The following is a 21,829-nucleotide window of genomic DNA, read 5'->3' on the forward strand; positions in this document are numbered from 1 at the left end:
TCTGCTTCTCTAGGAGGGTTCCATGAAGACTGGCACAGGTCTCGTCCTCTGGTAGTGACCTACGTACGGCCCGGGGGTCCTGCTGATAGGTAAAGGCATGCATAGGTGTGTGTGTGTGCACACGTGATTATTCCCTCATGAGTAATTTCACATGAGTAAGCAATTAAGAAGCTCTGGAATGCCTTGTTTTCAGTCAGTGTATGTATCTGTGTGCAATCTGTACAGCTTGCTGGACCTGGTTTTCTCTTTGCCATTTGTTTCAATGGCAAATGCTATTGAAAAGATGTAGTGATGCGTGCCCCCCAGACCTATGGAAATGCAGTCATGCATTAATGTTATATCCACATTAACAGTATAAAGAGCAAGCTTCATCCTAAGGCTAGGGACTAGCTAGCTGAATGCTGTACTGCACTGTTTCTGTCCAGGATTTCTCAGAAGATTAAGGGCAACATACATTGTATATACATCAAACAGTGATATGTTAAGTGTACTGTACACCATGAGAGAATATATATATATTATTTATGCTTATTCATTTATGTTCATTCATTTCCTGAGAGGTCAGAGGTAAAAATCTATCTTTTACCAGAGAGAGGACATTGGGAGCTGTTTGGTGGCGAAACATGACTGTACTGCAATGTCCAAAACACCTCCTTCGTCCCTTTTTAATGTTCCTCTATTCCTAGAGACAGCAAACAGAAAGATGGTGACCATGTGATGTGTCTGTGTGGACAGAGTGCCTGCATTCGATGCCCTCTTCTTCATGCACACTTAAGGGTTAGTGTTCTCTCACCTCTCTCTCTGTTTCCCTAACAGAGAGGGCACACTGAAGGCTGGTGACCGCGTGCTGAGCGTGGATGGGATGCCCTTAAACCGAGAGAAGCACGCTGACACCCTCACTATGCTGATGCAGTGTAGCCAGGAAGCCCTGTTCCTGATTGAGTATGACGTCTCCGTCATGGGTGAGCACACACACGCTGGTCGGAGGGGTATTATGTGAGAATACGGCAGGCAAGGCAACATCGCTCTGAGGGTAAATTATGCGCCCGTTCCACCAGAATGTATTAGAGCGAGTGTTCGTTGCTCATGAGCCGCCACTGGGGATTCACACGACTACAAAACATGTCAACACTTAGTAGGAATGGTAGAGCAGGTACATACAATAAATACTCTACTGATTCTAATATAGAAGTCGACTCTATACCATATGTAAGTAAGCCAAACCACCCGGAAGTATAGGATTATTTTCTATCATTTTGCATGTTACATAGAACGGTTTTATTCTTCTAAATGAAGCAAAAAAACTAAAACAGAGATCTAGGCTTTTATATATCCTAATTAGAACTAGTGCTTCACAGTCAGTCAGTCAGTCAGACAGTCAGTTAGACAGACAGATGTTCCTGCCCCCGAAAGAGCCTCACAGAAGGGTGCAGAATGTTGAGGACCGAGAGCTCGCGTCAGTTTGACATGGCCAAATGTCAAATAACCCTTCAGTCTGTTCTCTTCCGATTAAAAATACAGAAACACAGAAATACTTCATTTACACAGGTATTCACACCCCTGAGTCAATACTTTGTGGAAGCACATTTGGCGGCGAATAAAGCTATGAAGTCTGAGAATATAGAGCTGGTGGGATTTTCCATGCACCGGCAGAACAGAGACGCTACCTCTGGTAAGACGAGGGGTGGGGGGTGTGTATTTATGTCAATCACAGCTGGTGAGAGGTATTAACAGATGTCTCGAGGTATTACTCTCCTGAGGTAGAGTACCTTATGTAGGTAGAGTACCCTATGATAAGCTGTCAACCGCACTATTTACCAAGAGAGTTTTCATCTGTATTATTCGTAGCGTCTATTTACTACCACAAAGAGAAGCTGGCATTAAGACCGCTCTCAACCAACTCTACAAGGCCATAAGCAAAGAAGAAAATGCTCACCCAGAAGTGGAGCTCCAAAGTGTCCGGGGACTTTAATGCAGGCAACCTTAAATCAGTTTTACCAACATTTTACCAGCATATCAGGTGCAACCAGGGAAAAAAAATCCTAGACCAGATTGAGAAAAGCGTCCAGATTAGTCTCCCGCTCCTTGAAAAAGGCAGCTCTAGCCTTTAGCTCGATGCAGATGTTGCCTGTAATCCATGGCTTCTGGTTGGGATGTGTACGTACAGTCACTGTGGGGACGACGTCATCGATGCACTTATTGATAAAGCCGGTGACTGAGGTGGTGTATTCCTCAATGCCATTGGATGAATCCCGGAACATATTCCAGTCTGTGCTAGCAAAACAGTCCTGTAGCGTAGCATCCGTGTCATTTGACCACTTCCGTATTGAGCGAGTCACTGGTACTTCCTGCTTTAGTTTTAGTTTGTAAGCAGGAATCAGGAAGATAGAATTACGGTCAGATTTGCCAAATGTAGGGTGGGGGAGAGCTTTGTATGCATCTCTGTTGGTGTCCACATCACCAACGAACTATCATGGTCCAAACGTTCCAAGACAGTCGTGAAGAGGGCATGACAAAACCTTTTCCCCCTCAGGAGACTGAAAAGATTTGGCATGGGTCCCCAGATCCTCAAAAGGTTCTACAGCTGCTCCACCGAGAGCATCTTGACTGGTTGCATCACCGCTTGGTATGGAAACTACTCTGACTGTAAGACGCTACAGAGGGTAGTGCGAACGGCCCAGTACATCACTAGGGCCAAGCTTCCTGCCATCCAGAACCAACCAGAACGGTGTCAGAGGAGTCCAGAAAATTGTCAGAGACTCCATTCACTCCATTCACCAAGTTATAGACTGTTTTCTCTGCTACCGCATGGCAAGGCTCCTCAACAGCCTCTACCCCCCCCCGTGCACTGCTGCTACTCGCTGTTTGTTTGTTACCTATGCATAGTCACTTCGCCCCCACCTACATGTACAGATTACCTCAACTAGCCTGTACCCCTGCACACTGACTCTGTACCATTGCCCCCTGTATATACTGTAGCTCTGTTATTCTTATTGTGTTACTTTTTACTTTTTATTATTACTTTATATTTTAGCCTACTTGGTAAATATTTTATTCTTCTTGAACTGCACTGTTGGTTAAGGACTTGCAAGTAAGCATTTCACAGTAGTCTACACTTGTGGTATTCAGCGCATGTGGCAAATAAAGTATGATTTGTTTTGATTTGAGTCATCTTGGGTATGTCTGTATCAGCTTTGAACATCTGGATTTGGGTATTTTATCCAATTCTTCCTAGTAGATTTTCCCAAGCACTGTTAAGTAAGATGGGGACCGGCGGTGAACAGCAATCTTCAAGTCATTCCACGGATTTTCAATGGGATTCAAATCTGGGCTTTGGCTGGACCACTCAAGGACTTTCACATTCTTGTTCTGAAGCTATTCCAGCATTTCTTCGGCTATATTCTTGAGGTCATTGTCCCGTTGGAAGGTAAATCTTCGCCCAAGTCTAAGGTCATCCGTTATCACTGGATAGCATGTCTCATACCGTATGTCATCAGCTGAGACAGCTTGACATCTGTGCTGCCGGAGTTAAATGTTAAGTGAGGTGGGTTGAGGTGAAGTAAATGGGAATATCCTTGTTTGGAATAAAGTGGGAAAACATCATTAACAAACCAAATGTTCTCTGAAATAAAATAATGGGGTCTTCAATTTAGAGAGAGGGAATAATGAAGACAAAGTAAATGGAAATGATAATTATAACATTTCTTAAGTACTCAGACACTGATTTCATCACTGTACTGTAGTGACCTTATTAACCCAACACCAAGCAACCTCATCAATTCACTACAGTACTATGGATATTCCACCCTAATGCCGTGCTTGTCTATCTTTCTCTCAGAGTCTGTGCAGCAGGCCTCTGGCCCCCTGCTGGTGGAGATAGTGAAGTGTCCTGCAGCCAGCCTGGGTGTCAGCCTGGCTACTGCAGTGTACAGGAACAAGCAGGTCATCGTCATTGACAAAATCAAACAGGCCAGTGTGGTGGAGAGGTGAGCCAAGCCTCCTGTCACTATCAATGTAAAACTTTTTTACTTGCATACCAAAGAGATCATACTGTATTTTGCATGAAAATAGCTTTATACTAAATGTAATATGCTTTTCTACTTTCAAACCCCTCTCTGTCTATCCCTTTCCTACCTCTCTCTCTCTCTCTCTCTCAGGTGTGGGGCATTGCATATAGGTGATCTTCTCCTATGTATAGATGGGACCAGTACTGAGCACTGTTCCCTGATGGAGGCCACGCAGCTGTTGGCCCAAACCTCTGACATTGTTAAATTGGAGATCCTGACAGCCAATCAGAGCAGACTTCCCATGAGACCTCAAGACACAGGTCTTTATATTTTTATTTATTTAACCTTTATTTAACTAGTCAAGTCAGTTAAGAACAAATTCGTATTTACATTGACGGCCTACCAAAAGGCAAAAGGCCTCCTGCGGGGACGGGGGCTGGGTTAAAAATATACATATATATATATATATATATAGGCCAAAACACACATAACGACAAGAGAGACAACACAACACGACATAAAGAGAGACCTAAGATATCAACATAGCATGGCAGCAACACATTACAACAACACAGCTGGGTAGCAACACAACATGACAGCAGCACAACATGGTAGCAGCATAAAACATGGTACAAACATTATTAGGCACAGACAACAGCACAAAGGGCAAGAAGGTAGAGACAACAATACATCACTCAAAGCAGACACAACTGCCAGTAAGAGTCTTTGAGTGAAGAGATAAAAATGTCCAGTTGGAGTGTTTTTTGCAGCTCGTTCCAGTCGCTAGCTGCAGAGAACTGAAAAGAGAAGGGACTCAGAGATGCGTGTGCTTTGGGGACCTTTAACAGAATGTGACTGTCAGAACGGGTGTTGTATGTGGAGGCCTAAGAGGGTTTTATAAATAAGCATCCACCAGTGGGTCTTGGACGGGTATACAGAGATGACCAGTTTACAGAGGAGTAAAGAGTGCAGTGATGTGTCCTATAAGGAGCATTGGTGGCAAATCTGATAGCCGAATGGCAAAAAACATCTAGCCTGCCGATCTATAAATGACGTCTCATTAATCTAGCATGGGTAGGATGGTCATTTGAATCAGGGTTAGTTTGTCAGCTTGGGTGAAGGGGAGTGATTACGATAGAGGAAACCAAGTCTAGATTTAACCTTAACCTGTGGCTTTGATATGTGCTGAGAGAAGGACAGTGTACCGTCTAGCCATGCTCCCAAGTACTTGTATGAGGTGACTACCTCAAGCTCCAAACCCTCAGAGATAGTAATCACACCGGTGGGGAGAGGGGCAGTATCCCAACACTCTCCAAGGCGTCCTCTCCTCCCCCCTTCACAGTCCTTTGTTTATGCATAGTTTTCTTGCTAGTAAGATGGCACCAACAGATATGGCAGCTCTGCTTCTAGCTCCGAAGCAACTTTGCAGTATTTCGTTTTTTTGTGTGTTATTTCTTACATTATTAGCCCAGAAATGTTTTTGTGTTATTACATACAGCCAGAAATATTGTAACATACTCTGTTTCACGGAAACATGGCTCTCTTGGGATATACTGTCCCCGTCCATTCAGCCATCTGGGTTCTCAGTACATCGCCCAGACAGGAATAAAGAACTCTCCGGAAGAAGAAAGGCGGGGTTGTATGTTTCATGATTAACCTATATGGTGTGATTGTGATAACATACAGAAACTCAAGTCCTCTGGTTCACCCAACCTAGAAAATCTCACAATCAGATTCTGTATTACCTCCCAAGAGAATTCTCTACGATTATAGTCACAGCCGTGTATATTCCCCCTCAAGCCGATACCATGACGGCCCTCAAGGAACTACACTGGACTCTATGCAGACTGGAAACCACATATCTTGAGGCTGCATTTATTGTAGCTGGGGTTTTTAACAAAGCAAATTTGAGGAAAACGCTACCAAAGTTCTAACAACACATTGACTCGCGCTGGTAAAACATTGCTTACTACTGACTACTGCTTACTCATCCCTACAAGGCCCTCCCCTGCCCTCTCTTCAGCAAATCTGTTCACGACTCCATTTTGCAACTCGCTTCCTATAGGCAGAAACTCAAACAGGAAGTACCCGTGCTAAGGTCTATTCAATGCTTGTCTCACCAATCGGAATCCATGCTTCAAAATTGTTTAGATCACGCGGACTGGGATATATTCCGGATAGCCTCTGAGAATAACATCAACGAATACACGGATACGGTGACTGAGTTCATCAGGAAGTGTATATGAGATGTTGTACCCACTGTGACTATTAAAACCTACCCAAACCAGAACCGTGGATAGATGCTAGCATTCGCGCAAAACTGAATGCACAATCCACCGCATTTAATGATGGCAAGGTGACTGGGTATATGGCTGAATACAAACAGTGTAGTTATTCCCTCCGTAAGGCAATCAAACAGGCAAAACGTCAGTATAGAGACAAAGTGGAGTTGCAATTCAACGGCTCAGACATGAGACGTATGTGGCAGGGCCTACAGATAATCATGGACTACCACGGAGAACTACTCCAACCTCAGGAGGCTGAAGAAATTTAGCTTGGCCTCTAAAACCCTCACAAACTTTTACAGATGCACAATTGAGAGCATCCTGTTGGGCTGTATCACCGCAACCACTGGGCTCTCCAGAGTGTGGTGCAGTCTGCCCAACGCATCACCGGGGGGGGCAAACTACCTGCCCTCCAGGACACTTATAGCACCTAATGTCACAGGAAGGCCAAAAAGATCATTAAGGACCACCCTAGCCACGACCTGTTCACCCCACTATCATCCAGAAGGTGAAGTCAGTACAGGTGCATCAAAGCTGGGACCGATACACTGAAAAACAGCTTCTATCTTAAGGCCATCAGACTGTTAAATAGCCATCACTCGCTGGCTTCTACCGGGTTACGCAACCCTGCACCTTAGAGGCTGCTGCCCGATATAGTACATAGACTTGGAATCACTGGCCACTTTAATAATGGAGCACTAGTCACTTTAATAATGTTTAAATAATATTTACATACTGCTTTACTCATCTCATACATATATAATGTATTTTATTCTACTGTATGTTAGTCAGTGCCATGCTGACATTGCTCAATCTAATATTTATATAATACTTAATTCCATTCATTGACTTTTATATTTGTGGGTATTGTTTCATTTTTAGATGCTACTGCACTGTTAGATACTACTGCACTGTTGAAGCTAGGAACACAAGCATTTCACTACATCTGCAATCACATCTGCTAAATATGTGTATGTGACGAATACAATTTGATTTGATTTGCATTTGTAACCCAGTAGGGAAAAAATCAGATAAACTGTGTTTTAAGCACATTACCTACATAGTTCCCTCTGCTGCTGTAAAGGGACTGCAGAGGGTGAGCTGCCTCCTCCCGTATGCTGTGAATCACTTAAGTGTGGAGAGGGCTGGAGGTTATGAGCACTGTACCCTGGTGTAGACCGCTGGCCTTTTATGCATCCCAACAAGCTACACATACACACACACACGCACGCACGCACGCACACACACACACACACACACACACACACACACACACACACACACACACACACACACACACACACACACACACACGCGTTGTTTTGTTTTTGGGCAAACAGTCTGAGATGGTTTCTTTTTAAAAAAAATTTTTTTTTCAAAATGATTAATTTACAAAGCACTGATGTCATGTACATGATAAACAGCTTTAGTTTAAATAGTTTGATCCATGTAAGTATTAACAGGTAGAAAGGAACACCTAACAGTTGATTGACAGAGCCTTTGGTCAGAGGTTGTTTCTTAGTATGTGAGGTTGGGAAAGATTGTGAAGCCTGAAGTGTGGTACAACTACGCTGTGTCTTAGTGTCAACTACAGTGGCTTAGTCTTATCTGCGGTGGGCGTCTCAGCATTAGAATATGGATCTTATGGCTAAGTCATTATATTATGGAGACACCCACTACCCAATGGAATTGAATTACATATTGTTATCTGTCATCGTGAACATGGATTATCATATTGCACTGTATCACACTTATGTATGTACTCAAGATAGTGAAAAGAAAGTGTTTCAGGTAGGTTTTTATTTGTGTCTATAAAATTACTGTAATTTTTCATGTGCTTCTAAGTTGGATTAGATGTAGATTCATTATTGAAATTAAATGCCACAACGATGAGATTATATTTTAATGATACATTCCCTTTGGGTATTAGACATGATCATAAAATGCAATTTGTCTAATCCTCGCTGGGATTTAATAAGACTGATATGGCAACTAAAAGATAAGCTGTTTCTAAAGTATTCCTCAGTAAAGAGAGGAATTAGAGCTCTACTCTACAGGAGCCAAATGGTTACAGGACCATAGAGTGGGATGGAAGATTTGGAGGAGTGGATAGAAGTTGCCCCTAACTACTGAGAAAGGGTCACATCTTGTCACTCTTCCTATGGTTAGGCCTAGGGGATACGAAAGGGTTCATGACAACTTCTGCCTGAGACGAACGTTGTGGACGTTTGAAAAATACTTGCTTTCATAAGACATACTACAATGTCTTGGATTTAACCAGAGGACCTGGATCTGTGAGACATCCATGGCTTTCTTGCAAATCCTTTATCCATGTGAGGAGGGAGACTGTCACAGATTAAGACTGTACGAATAGAACACTACGGATTACTGTCGTGTGTAATTCTCCCCGTTAAATATAGCTGTGTGGTTTGGTCACATTCAAGTGTTCAGTGTAGCTCCACATTTTTCCCTTGAATGTTTCATTAATGATTGGGTTTTACTACATTGTTTGTGGGTGTGAGAATAGAATAGCCAATACTGTATCTTTCGGCTACAACCTGCATTTTACAGCATTAAAGAATATAAATCATTTGTAAAGGGGGCAAACATTTGGGGACACAGCCATCACACAGTAAATGCAGTCCAAAGAGTAGAACATTTCAGATCAGTATTTATTCTGTGTCATCTGGCATCTTTTTCTCCAATCCCATTAACTTTACACACAACTGAATAAGCCTCAGGTTTGACACTGACAGCTCACATGCTCAATTGGTCAATTGGCCTGCCAATCAGGAGAGAGGCAGGACATATCTTATCCATGAGGCGTCATCTGTAATTAGCCTTTCGGGTTTCAGCTGTGTTCAATGAAGGCAGATTCACATGGCATGTCCTCACTTCGCAAGGCAGTATTAGCTCAGTGAGTCAGTTCTGGCTGACCTACCAGTGTTTTTACAAACCTAGTTTCTTTTGCTTTCTTCAAAGTGAAATTGTAAAATGTTCGCAAATCTGCATTCAGCTTTGTTGAAGCTTGTTCGTAAAAGTAAGAACATTTCTCAGCCATTCTGTCCTTTGCTCCATTCAATTACATGTGTCTCACTGATTTTCCTGTGTTGACAAATGCATTATGCCACAGGATTCAATCTAGTGTACCATGAAGAAAACAAAATATCAATGACTGCCTGTTATCCTGCAGACTCTGGGGTGTAAATGGAGATTAAAGCAGCATTTAATGGGCAGAATTTAGCAGCACATTGCTGTGCCTGAGTAGAGTAATTTTCCTTATAAACAACTATTTTATTTTGTTTCATTGTGGCTGCAGTGAAAGTGGAGAAGAGCAACCTTCACCATTGGGACCCCACTGTTAACTACAGCCACACCCAACACTGCAAGACATGGAGCAGTCCCAGCCACCCACTCAACCAGCAGGACCACTGCACATGTGAGTTATAATGTGTGAATATGCTGCTGGGTATAGTTCAGTATATAGAATTTTCCTTGCTAAGTGTATGTATTTTAAAAGTTGCTGTTGATCATCTGTCTTTTTTCAGTTTATGATCCTCTGATCCCAATGATAATGTTGCGATATCATTAACTGTGTATTAGCATGTAGGCTAGGTGCAGTATGGAGTTACAGGTCAAGTGACGAGTTGCATTATTCTACCTTGAAGGGGTTTCTTTTTGCATTGATTTGATGTTGTGAGCATGTGTCCTTTCAGCTCTGCTGTGTGGTGGCTTCTCCCCTTCCTCCACAGCCACCTCAGGGTACAGCAGTAGCCAGGGCAGCAGCACCCTACCTTGCCCCATCCCATCCACCAGCCCCCGTAGCACCACACATAAGAGACGCCAGAGGAGGAAGGAGCACAAGAGCTCACGTATGTGGATTGTGTACTGCTTTAAACACGTGTATTCATAACCGGCTTTTAGAATAGTTTGAGAATTGACCTACCTCCCCTCATTAAAGGAGTGACTGCTCTGACGACGGATCACTGACATGGACTGATGGAAAGGCTGATAGCTGACTCACTCTCCCTCTCTCTCTGCATCTCTCTCTCCATCTATCCATTCATTCCTCCCCTTTCTCTCAATGTATCACACTATCCACCCTTCCCCCTCACCCAGTGTCCCTAGCATCCAGCTCAGTGGGCCCTGGGGGTCAGGTTGTTCATGTGGAGACCAGCGAGGTCATCGTGAGGGGGGATCCACTCACAGGGTTCGGGGTTCAGCTGCAAGGGGGTGTCTTTGCCACAGAGACCCTGACCGTTCCCGCAGTCATCCGCTTCATCGAGCCTGACAGCCCTGCCGAAAGGTTACACACACACACAGCCTCCCAGACAGAGAAGTACTGTACAGTGTGGAGTGACCTTGACCTTAGGGCCATGTCTTAGTCACTCATCGGACGGTAGGATATCAGAGGAATACTAATCTGGGTCTCCTATCCGAAGATGACACTTTTAGCTCCGCTGTGTCCTAGCAGTTCCATTAAGCACCTTGCTTTGAGGTAATGGTAATAACTACAGTTGTATTAGAATCTGTGAGAAGCAAGTGAATCAATTAAATTTTACTACATTTATTTATAAAAATTTATCCTGGCCTTGCTTCTAAAAAGCATTTATCTGTTAATTTATTAAGGAAATGGATAGCCCTGATCAGGCCAATGTGTGCTCTCTGCCCTTGTAAGAGTAATGTTTGTGTCTGTATGGACAACAGAAGGCCACGTCCTCTGGGTGGTGTAATACCATTTAAAGTCTCCCTCCGTTGGGAGGGAGTGACTCAAGCAGAACATCCTATTGTGATGTTTGTCTCAGCACTAACGCAAGGTTAATGAATTGCAGTGTTTAGTGAATTAATCCTAGTTGACAGTGCTGCTATGTGTGTGTCCAAATGATGTGATCATGGAAGTAAGTGTGTGTGTGGGGGGGGGGGGGGGTGAAGTGTGTGTCCTTGCCCTTTATTTAAGGTCAAGCAAGGTGAAGAGTAATTTTCTTATCAGAGAAGTGATTGACAATTGTTCAACTTTGGTGCATATTGATCCATTATTCAACAGTCACTGGAGTCACAGCCATTTTTCTGAGAATAGAATAAATCTATTTGAATGTTTCCCATTGCTCCTAGCCAGAACAGGAGGGTCTAGCTTTGTTCAATTTAACAACAAGGGTTGATTGTGGGTAGGATTGTGCCTTTCAGGGTCCTGACTCAGTGGTTTATTGTTATCAGTGAGTTGAGGTCAAAGTGGAGTTGAAATATGTTCACCATAAACCACCTATCTCTGAAATCTAAAGCAGAGTCATGAGAGTAGAGAACCAGACAGCTGTGTATATTTTGATATGCTCCATATAACACTTTCATGGTAGTAGTGGTGGTGGTAGTAATAGTACGGATAAGGTTTCTTATCGTTTTACAGCAGGACTCTCATGGTCTTCAGTTTGAGGGGGCTTCGTCTGAGAAATGGGATGTAAACGAGAGAAGTATTACATAGAATTACACATTGTCCCTTATTGTTCTCTACTATGTATTAAAAAGATTCTCCCTCCGGTGTACTCTTCTAACTATTCGCTGTGTCATCAGATGTGGGTTGCTGCAGGTGGGGGACAGACTCCTGTCCATCAACAGAATCCCTACAGAGGATGGAACACTGGAGGAGGCCAATCAGCTACTGCGTGACGCTGCTCTGGCCAATAAGGTCACCCTGGAGATTGAGTTTGATGTAGCAGGTATAGTCTTTTTAATTAGTTTAACCTTTGTTCATCCAAGTTGAAATAGCATCTCAAATCAAAATGTGTTGGTCACGTGCGCAGATTTGCAGGTGTTACAGCAGGTGCAGTGAAATGCTTACGTTACTAGCTCCAACAGTGCAGTAGAATGTCAAATACACAAGTAATCTAAACAGCAAATCAAGAAATAACAATCCAAAGTAGATATATTAGTGAGCATGTGTGAGAATCGAGAATATGATTATAAATGTGTTCTGTGTAAAGACAGTATATAATTTCTAAAATGGTATGTACAGTCGTGGCCAAAAGTTGAGTGACACGAATATTAATTTTCACAAAGTCTGCTGCTTCAGTTTGTATGATGGCAATTTGCATATACTCCAGAATGTTATGAAGAGTGATCAGATGAATTGCAATTAATTGTAAAGTCCCTCTTTGCCATGCAAATTACTTGAATCCCCCAAAAAACATTTCCACTGCATTTCAGCCCTGCCACAAAAGGACCAGCTGACATGTCAGTGATTTTTCTCGTGAACACAGGTGTGAGTGTTGACGAGGACAAGGCTGGAGATCACTCTGTCATGCTGATTTAGTTCAAATAACAAACTGGAAGCTTCAAAAGGGGGGGTGGTGCTTGGAATCATTGTTCTTCATCTGTCAATCATGGTTACCTGCAAGGAAACACGTGCTGTCATCATTGCTTGGCACAAAAAGGGCTTCACAGGCAAGGATATTGCTGCCAGTAAGATTGCACCTAAATCAACCATTTATCGGATCATCAAGAACTTCAAGGAGAGCGGTTCAATTGTTGTGAAGAAGGCTTCAGGGCGTCCAAGAAAGTCCAGCAAGCGCCAGGACCGTCTCCTAAAGTTGATTCAGCTGCGGGATCGGGGCACCACCAGTACAGAGCTTGCGCAGGAATGGAAACAGGCAGGTGTGAGTGCATCTGCACGCAAAGTGAGGGGAAGACTTTGGGAGGATGGCCTGGTGTCAAAAAGGGCAGCAAATAAGCCACTTCTCTCCAGGAAAAACATCAGGGACAGACTGATATTCTGCAAAAGGTACAGGGATTGGACTGCTGAGGACTGGGGTAAAGTAATTTTCTCTGATGAATCCCCTTTCCGGTTGTTGGGGGCATCTGGAAAAAAGCTTGTCCGGAGAAGACAAGGTGAGCGCTACCATCAGTTCTGTGTCATGCCAACAGTAAAACATCCTGAGACCATTCATGTGTGGGGTTGCTTCTCAGCCAAGGGAGTGGGCTCACTCACAATATTGCTTAAGAACACAGCCATGAATAAAGAATGGTACCAACACATTCTCCTAGAGCAACTTCTCCCAACCATCCAGGAACAGTTTGGTGATGAACAATGCCTTTTCCAGCATGATGGAGCACCTTGCCATAAGGCAAAAGTGATAACTAAGTGGCTCGAGGAACAAAGCGTCTATTTTGGATCCATACTCAGGAATCTCCACAGACCTTAATCCCATTAAGAACTTGTGGTCAATCCTCAAGAGGCGGGTGGACAAACCAAAACCCACAAATTCTGACAAACTCCAAGCATTGATTATGCAATAATGGGCTGCCATCAGTCAGGATGTGGCCCAGAAGTTAGTTGACAGCATGCCAGGGCGAATTGCAGAGGTCTTGAAAAAGGGTCAACACGGCAAATATTGACTCTTTGCATCTACTTTATGTAATTGTCAATAAAAGCCTTTAATACTTATGAAATGCTTGTAATTATACTTCAGTATTCCATACTGAAGCAGCGAACTTTGTGGAAATTAATATTTGTGTCATTCTCAACTTTTGGCCACGACTGTACAGTAGGTACAATTGAAGTTGGAAGTTTACATACACCTAAGCCAAATACATTTAAACTCCATTTTTCACAATTCCTGACATTTAATCCAAGTAAAAATTCCCTGTCTTAGGTCAGTTACGATCACCACTTTATTTTAAGAATGTGAAATGTCAGAATAATAGTAGAGAATGATTTACTTCAACTTTTATTTCTTTCATCACATTCCCAGTGGGTCCGAAGTTTACATACTAATTGAGTGTATTTGATAGCATTGCCTTTAAATTGTTTAAATTACGTCAAACGTAGCCTTCCACAAGCTTCCCACAATAATTTGGGTGAATTTTTGCACATTCCTCCTGACAGAGCTGGTGTAACTGAGTCAGGTTTGTAGGCCTCCTTGCTCGCACATGCTTTTTCAGTTATGCCCACAAATGTTCTATAGGATTGAGGTCAGGGCTTTGTGATGGCCGCTCCAATACCTTGACTTCGTTATCCTTAGGCCCTTTTGCCAGAACTTTGGAAATATGCTTGGGGTCATTGTCCATTTGGAAGACCCATTTGCGACCAAGCTGTAACTTCCTGACTGATGTCTTGAGATGTTGCTTCAATATACCCACAGCATTTTTCTTCCGCATTTTCCTTCCCCACCGTAGTCTGGCTTTTATGTGGTTGATTTGGAGCAGTAGCTTCTTCCTTAATGGTTATGGCCTTTCAGGTTATGTCAATATCGGACTCGTTTTTACTGTGGATATAGATACTGTTGTACCTGTTTCCTCCAGCATTTTACACAAGGTCCTTTGCTGTTCTGGGATTGATTTGCACTTTTCGCACATGTACGTTCATCTCTAGGAGACAGAACGCGTCTCCTTCCTGTGTGGTGTGACGGCTGCGTAGTCCCATGGTGTTAATGCTTGCGTACTATTCTTTGTACAGATAAACGTGGTACCTTCAGGAGTTTGGAAATTGCTCCCAAGGATGAACCAGACTTGTGGAGGTCTACAATGTTTTCTGAGGTCTTGGCTGATTTTCTTTTGAGTTTCTCATGATGTCAAGCAGAGGCACTGAGTTTGAAGGTAGGCCTTAAAATACATCCACAGGTACACCTCCAATTGACTCAAATGATGTCAATTAGCCTCTCAGAAGATTCTAAAGCAATGACATCATTTTCTGGAATTTTCCAAGCTGTTTAAAGGCACAGTTAACTGAGTGTTGTGAACTTCTGACCCACTGGAATTGTGATACAGTGAAATAATCTGTCTGTAAACAATTGTTGGGAAGATTACTTGTATCATGCACAAAGTAGATAGTCCTAACCGACTTACCAAAACTATAGTTTGTTAACAAGAAATTTGTGGAGTGGTTGAAAAACAAGTTTTAATGACGCCAACCTAAGTGTATGTAAACTTCCGACTTCAACTGTATATTAGGATGGGCTACAGTATGTGGAGAACACAGTATATATACACAGTGAGTAAAAAACAGAAAATAAACCAGAATATGAGGTGACCAGTGTAAAATGACTATCTATATACATGGAGCATTAGTCTCAAGGTGCAGGGCAGAGAACCGGGCAGGTAGCTCGGTAGTGATGGCTGTTCAACAGTCGGATGGCCTGGTGATAGAAGCTGTTTTCGCTCCCTTTTTTTTCCCCACCCATTAGAATCAGTGGTTCCCAGTAGTGGCACGTTCCATGTAAAACTGCCCAAGAGGAGAGGAGTGGAACTTGGCATCACCATCAGTGGTGAGTTACCAGATGCAAACGGCAGGGGGCGACGTAACCTAACATAACAACCCTTGGCCTGCATATCTCTCTCTGTGTGGATCAATGCTCTGTGATCCATAACTGTGGCCTAGACTGTCATGAAAGCTACTGCCTCATTAAGTCTGATGAATAATAATGGTCCTCAAGCATTTATCACCTCTTTCACACTTTAATGAACCTGGAAAAGCAATGAAGGACAGTAACACTCTCTACTACATAGAATATGTTAGTGATGTCACAGATACTGAAGCTACTAGGGCAGGCCATCAGTTGACTTGTGATACATGCAATGCTTTGGACTGTGTGCACTAAAGTAGAACATGCAGGGATCCAGAGCAAATAAAAATAATTTGGGCAACAGTCAACTCCTGAAAAGTGTTATTTGTATTCCCTGCCTGTCTGTCTCTGCATGTTATTAATGTTTAATTTAATGGTGTCTGTCTGTCTGTCTGAACAGCAAGCAAGAGACCTGACAAACCACTGATCATCTCTGATATCAGGAAAGGAAGCATAGCCCACAGGTATGTCCAGCCTCCCAATCACATGGGGGAGATTCCTCAAACAAATTACTTGCTTTACTGCCACAGGTCTGGGGTTAGTTTCACCTGGTCAGTATGAAATGATACTAGTCATGAGGAGAACCAAGAGTGTTTCCCAACCATGTGACCTTAAAATGATAGTTCACCCAAATTACAAAATAACTTATTGGTTTCCTTACCCTGTAAGCAGTCCATGGACAAGGTATGACTGCAATCCAGGCTTTGGTTTAGTTTCCATGGCACTGTTTCCACAGGCTAAAGTTTTAGAGGCTCAAATCCCATTCAAGTCATGAGACCGATATCGTCATTTTTCATCTATCATGTTAAAGGCATACTTCGAGATTTTGACAATGAGGCCCTTTATCTACTTCTCCAGAGTCAGATGACCGCATGGGTACCATTTTTATTTCTCTCTGTCCATTATGAAGTTAGAGGTAGTTTGGCAAGCCAATGCTAATTAGCATTAACACATGCCAGCAGATACCCATAGACTTCCAGTCAATGCGCTAATACTAGTTAGCATTTGCTCTCGTGCTAGTTAGCAACTTCCTTCAAACTGCACGCAGAGACACATTATCCTTGAGTTCATCTGACTCTTGTGAGTAAATACAAATCTCACTGACTTAGTTGAGCTTCATAATCAATTTAAGATATTTTAGAAAAATGCTATTATCAGTCCCTTGAAATCAAGTATAAGCAGCTTTGAGATGCAAAGCAAATGTCAGGTACAAACTCACACAGTATTATTAGATTTAGTTTAACTCGTGGTTTAATTTCCTGCCCACCTCTTACCTGCCTGCTAATAGGACTGGTACGTTGGAGCCAGGAGACAGGCTGCTGGCCATCGATAACGTGCGTCTGGAGAACTGCACCATGGAGGATGCTATGCACGTGCTTCAGCAGGCAGAGGACATGGTCAAGCTCCGGATCCAGAAGGACGAGGACAACGCTGGTAGGAGGAACACAGTCGTGCTTCAAAAATAAACATGCAGTCCTGAAGCTTATTTGCATGGAGAGGTGTGTCTAGAAGAGACGGACGGCAGGTAGCCTAGTGATTAAGAGCATTGGGCCAGTCCCCGAGATGACTAGGTGAAAAACTTGTCAATGTGCCCTTGATAAAGGCACTTACCCTAATTGCCCCTGTTAGTCGCTCTGGATAAGAGCGTCTGCTGAATGAATTAAATGAAAATGTACAATAACACATTTCTATCCAATTAGGTTGAATTTCCCAGTAGAAACATATTTAGACTATCTATACATTTCTGTCTATTTAAATGACCTAATATAAACAGCGTTACATACCATTTGGTATAAGGAAGTTAGAATTTGTGATGGATGATTGTACTGTAATGCCCACTCTTATCAAATATTTTCATGTTCAACACCATCAGATATACTTGGTTAAATTCTATCTGAAAAATAACTGTGATTAAGTGGTGACTTGGTATGTCATGTGGCTGCTATATTTGTCCTACAAAATGTCTACTTATACATGTTTTATTTGTGTCTCATAATGTCTCATGTTGCGTGGGAGCAGGTTTGGATGTGACCCATATTTGAGCTAGACAAGTTCATCCCTTTATGTAATTGTCATATTTGTCATGTGTATGCTCTCTCTGTCCCTGTCAGATGAGCTGGAGATGTCTGGTTCCATTATCTACACGGTGGAGCTGAAGCGTTACAACGGCCCGTTGGGTATCACCATCTCAGGCACAGAGGAGCCCTTTGACCCCATCGTCATCTCAGGCCTCACCAAGAATGGCCTGGCTGAAAGGTGAGAGGTCATGTGCCAAGGGCATGAGGTTGACCCTCCTATTATAAGAGTGGAAAAAAGGTGATGAGACTACAGACTGGCTCCGTAGGTGGGATTTTGTACACATTTAATTTGTCAAAAGCGCCTGCCTTGTCTGCTCTGCTTCATTGGTACTGATCTGTATGGAGAGGTGAAAGCTATATGGCAGATGCCCACTTACCAGGCATCTGCTTTCACTCTGGGTTTTCTATACAATTATTTAATATCAGTTTAGATAGAGGCCTCTTTAGACTGTTGGACTATTGAGATGCACCTCCACTCTCCTGTTATGGTTGTGATGTATGGCTGAGAGGAGGACCCTACAGACTATTGTTATGTATGGCTGAGAGGAGGACCCTACAGACTATTGTTATGTATGGCTGAGAGGAGGACCCTACAGACTATTGTTATGTATGGCTGAGAGGAGGACCCTACAGACTATTGTTATGTATGGCTGAGAGGAGGACCCTACAGACTATTGTTATGGTTGTGATGTATGGCTGAGAGGAGGACCCTACAGACTATTGTTATGGTTGTGATGTATGGCTGAGAGGAGGACCCTACAGACTATTGTTATGGTTGTGATGTATGGCTGAGAGGAGGACCCTACAGACTATTGTTATGGTTGTGATGTATGGCTGAGAGGAGGACCCTACAGACTATTGTTATGGTTGTGATGTATGGCTGAGAGGAGGACCCTACAGACTATTGTGATGGTGGGAGTTTGATTCACTGTCAATCATTGGCCTGTGTTGCCCACTAGAGTGGATATCTGTGGAAACATCAAGCCCTCAAAGCCTCACTGTGATATATAAAATATATCAATAAACAATAGTATGGTCTGTTGTTTGTCAGTCAGCCCTTTATTACTGTCTGGTCAAACTGGACAGCCAGGCAGTTTTAAGGTCACAACCATACAGAAAAGCTTATGAAACTGGGGAGATATCAGCACTCTCTGAGATGGGACTCTCTAAGATGGGGAGATATCAGCACTCTCTGATAGCCTTAATCACCTTCTCATTACAGGCCTTTTACCAATATATCGATATCTTCCGATAATTCCACAGATTTTTTCAATAAATAGGATGAAAAAGGCAAATGTTACTTTTTAAAACTTTATTATTACAGTTGGTGGGCTCAAACACAAGGTTACCAGAATAACAGGAAGTTGCTTCCTTAGCAAAACCTCTCACAGACCTAGCCCATTTTACATCTGCATGTGCTTCAGGGATGGGAATAGAGCTGTGAAGGAGTGACTGGTCAGCTAAAGTGTTTTCCCTGTTAAACCCAGGGGTTATCATTTAACATGCATGTTTATGTTCATGTTGTGTTTCTAATGTCAGAATCTGTGTGTGGGTTTGGATGTGTGTTCAATCATGTGGTCTTCCTAGGTGTGGATTGATGCTGGCCCTGGAAAAGTGTTTCTTCTCTAGAAGATTTGATTCATGAAATTGTGAAATCAATGACTCTTATTGGCATCGTAACAATGATCGTCAGAGGAGTTTGACTGCAAGTTCCAACAGAATCACCTATATTCACAACAGCCTTATTTCCCTGATCGTGTTTCCCTAGGCAGTATAGGCGTGCCGCAAAGTGGCATGAGATATCCTTAGTGTTGGCACACAAAACAGAAAAGTCTTAGAATGTTGTAACTAGATGTCCATACACGTTGAGGACATTATATCATGTAATAGCATCATGCCATGTGATTACATGATGTAACGTCCTCAACGTGTATGGACATGTAGTTACAACATTCTAATACTTTTCTTTTGGTTTTAGGTGGTTTGAACAACCAATTACCGAAGTCCTTAAATGTTACGACAATCATTAAATGTGAAGCCTGTATATTATGAAATCAGTTCTCTGTGTAATTTAATTATACGATTAAACTAATAATTGAACTTTAGATTTCTTCACCATTTCAGTATGTGGATGATCTCCTCCTTCTCTGGTCTTGTCCTTTGGTAGAGTTACCAACCATTTCAACATGTAGTGACAGCTCCATGTTTTCTGATCTCAATGTACATTTTGTCGGGAGTTAGCACCTGTCTTGGAGGGCGGTTCCATGACGTTTGGGGTATAATGTCTGTCCTCACGAGGGTGTGGCCACTGACTAGTTTTGACTTAAAATGAAAACCCGTACTCTCTTTAAGAAGGCTAACATCACATTTAATCTTTTCAAAAGTATTCCTATACTCAATCATTTATTTTATACAACATTCAGATCCATAATTGGGAAGTGTATACAAACAAACAGTGATGTGTGTCTTCTGTCCTTCATGACATCACCAAATGAAACAAACTCTTCATGACTGTTCCTTAAGTTTCCATGGACCACTCCAACTTCTTGGAATACAGAAATACTGCTCAATTATTCCACCTTTTGACGTTAGCATACTGCAAAGTCTTTCTTTATGGTGACAAAGGGATTCTCAACCTTCATTTGGGCAGAGTGGGGAAGGGAGTTTCGGTATTTACGTCCGTCATAAACCTGTGGTGAGAGAGGGGGGCTGCTATGATCCTCACCCAAAAAGGGCGTGTCGTGACACCAAATACCGTGTTGCTTTATTAGCTATTGTTATATGCTGGATATGTTTGTTGTAGTTTTGTACCCTTGGAAATGACAATCTTTTCAGTGGCATCCTCCTCCTTCAAATAGAGATACAAATATTGTCTTCTAATGTTTGTAGGACTGGTGCCATCCATATAGGGGACCGTGTCTTGGCCATTAACTGTGTGAGTCTGAAGGGGAAACCACTGAGTGAGGCCATCCATCTGCTCCAGATGGCCGGAGAGACCGTCACCCTCAAGATAAAAAAACGTCAAGCCGGTATGTATCGTTATTGTTAAGTTTGTTAATTAAATAGATTTTTAAAAAGTATGTATGGAAGGGGATGTGAAGCCTCCTTTATTGAAGACTCTGATTGGATGGAAGGAAAGACTGCCATCATTGGATTTGATGTTGACAAACTGAGTATTCTCTCGTTAGAAGCATTTCATTGACATAATTAAATAGAGCTGGATCGATATGATTTTTTTGGGGTCCCATACTGATTTAGATTTTGGGGGAGACAAAGCTTACCTATACCGATATATCTGCCGATATGCAGTTTTACAGTGGAGAATTTAGTGTCATTTTTCCATTCCGAGTTCCATCTCCGGCCCCACGCTTGAGGTGGTGTCCATTGCCAAAGCGCTCTGCGTGACATTCTGAGTTCCATCTCCGGCCCCACGCTTGTGGTGGTGTCCATTGCCAAAGCGCTCTGCGTGACATTCTGAGTTCCATCTCCGGCCCCATGCTTGAGGGGGTGTCCATTGCCAAAGCGCTCTGCGTGACATTCTGAGTTCCATCTCCGGCCCCATGCTTGAGGTGGTGTCCATTGCCAAAGCGCTCTGCGTGACATTCTGAGTTCCATCTCCGGCCCCATGCTTGAGGTGGTGTCCATTGCCAAAGCGCTCTGCGTGACATTCCGAGCCAACCGAAAATGGGACAAGCACATCTGACATTACCACCGAAGGCTCTTCATGATGAACCGTCTTAGCCACTTCACCCTCCCCCTGAAGACCTTCTGGCAGTCTACACCCGCTTTGTCCATCCAGTGCTCGAGTACTCCGCTCCGGTATGGCACCCATGTGTAACAACCAATTTGACAAGGTCCAACGAAGTGCAACCAAAATCAACATGGGCCCCACCTACACCCCCTACGACTCTGCATGCAATGACCTGGGCTTACAGACCTTGGAATCCTGCCGCACCTGCCTCTGCTGATCCTTTGGCCCAGACGCTTGTATAATCCCAGGATTACAGTATATGGCTGCCTCCGACGAGAGGCCATGTCATTAGCCGATCTACCTGATCCAGTCACAAACTGAACTTTGACAGATACTACAACAGCCTTATGCCTTACATTGAGAGATTGCTTAATGC

At 43.0% G+C, this 21,829-nt stretch overlaps 1 protein-coding gene across 4 annotated transcripts in view; it reads left to right on the top strand.

The window, feature by feature from the left end:
• Positions 1–21,829, top strand: part of grip2a (glutamate receptor interacting protein 2a) — a 51,834-nt gene that overhangs the window by 13,751 nt on the left and 16,254 nt on the right. For 3 of the 4 annotated variants that reach the window (XM_064956559.1, XM_064956562.1, XM_064956561.1), the window contains exons 6-18: positions 14–89; positions 817–962; positions 3,839–3,986; positions 4,158–4,327; positions 9,612–9,731; positions 10,009–10,164; positions 10,412–10,598; positions 11,858–12,003; positions 15,466–15,546; positions 16,025–16,088; positions 16,913–17,058; positions 17,736–17,880; positions 20,592–20,731. In XM_064956559.1, coding sequence (XP_064812631.1) covers positions 14–89; positions 817–962; positions 3,839–3,986; positions 4,158–4,327; positions 9,612–9,731; positions 10,009–10,164; positions 10,412–10,598; positions 11,858–12,003; positions 15,466–15,546; positions 16,025–16,088; positions 16,913–17,058; positions 17,736–17,880; positions 20,592–20,731 — 1,725 coding nt within the window. The remainder of the gene's footprint in view (positions 1–13; positions 90–816; positions 963–3,838; positions 3,987–4,157; positions 4,328–9,611; positions 9,732–10,008; positions 10,165–10,411; positions 10,599–11,857; positions 12,004–15,465; positions 15,547–16,024; positions 16,089–16,912; positions 17,059–17,735; positions 17,881–20,591; positions 20,732–21,829) is intronic. The other variant, XM_064956560.1, reaches the window with a different exon arrangement.

This window comes from Oncorhynchus masou, chromosome 33 (genome assembly GCF_036934945.1).
Source record: "Oncorhynchus masou masou isolate Uvic2021 chromosome 33, UVic_Omas_1.1, whole genome shotgun sequence".
In the NCBI taxonomy this organism is placed as follows: domain Eukaryota; kingdom Metazoa; phylum Chordata; class Actinopteri; order Salmoniformes; family Salmonidae; genus Oncorhynchus; species Oncorhynchus masou.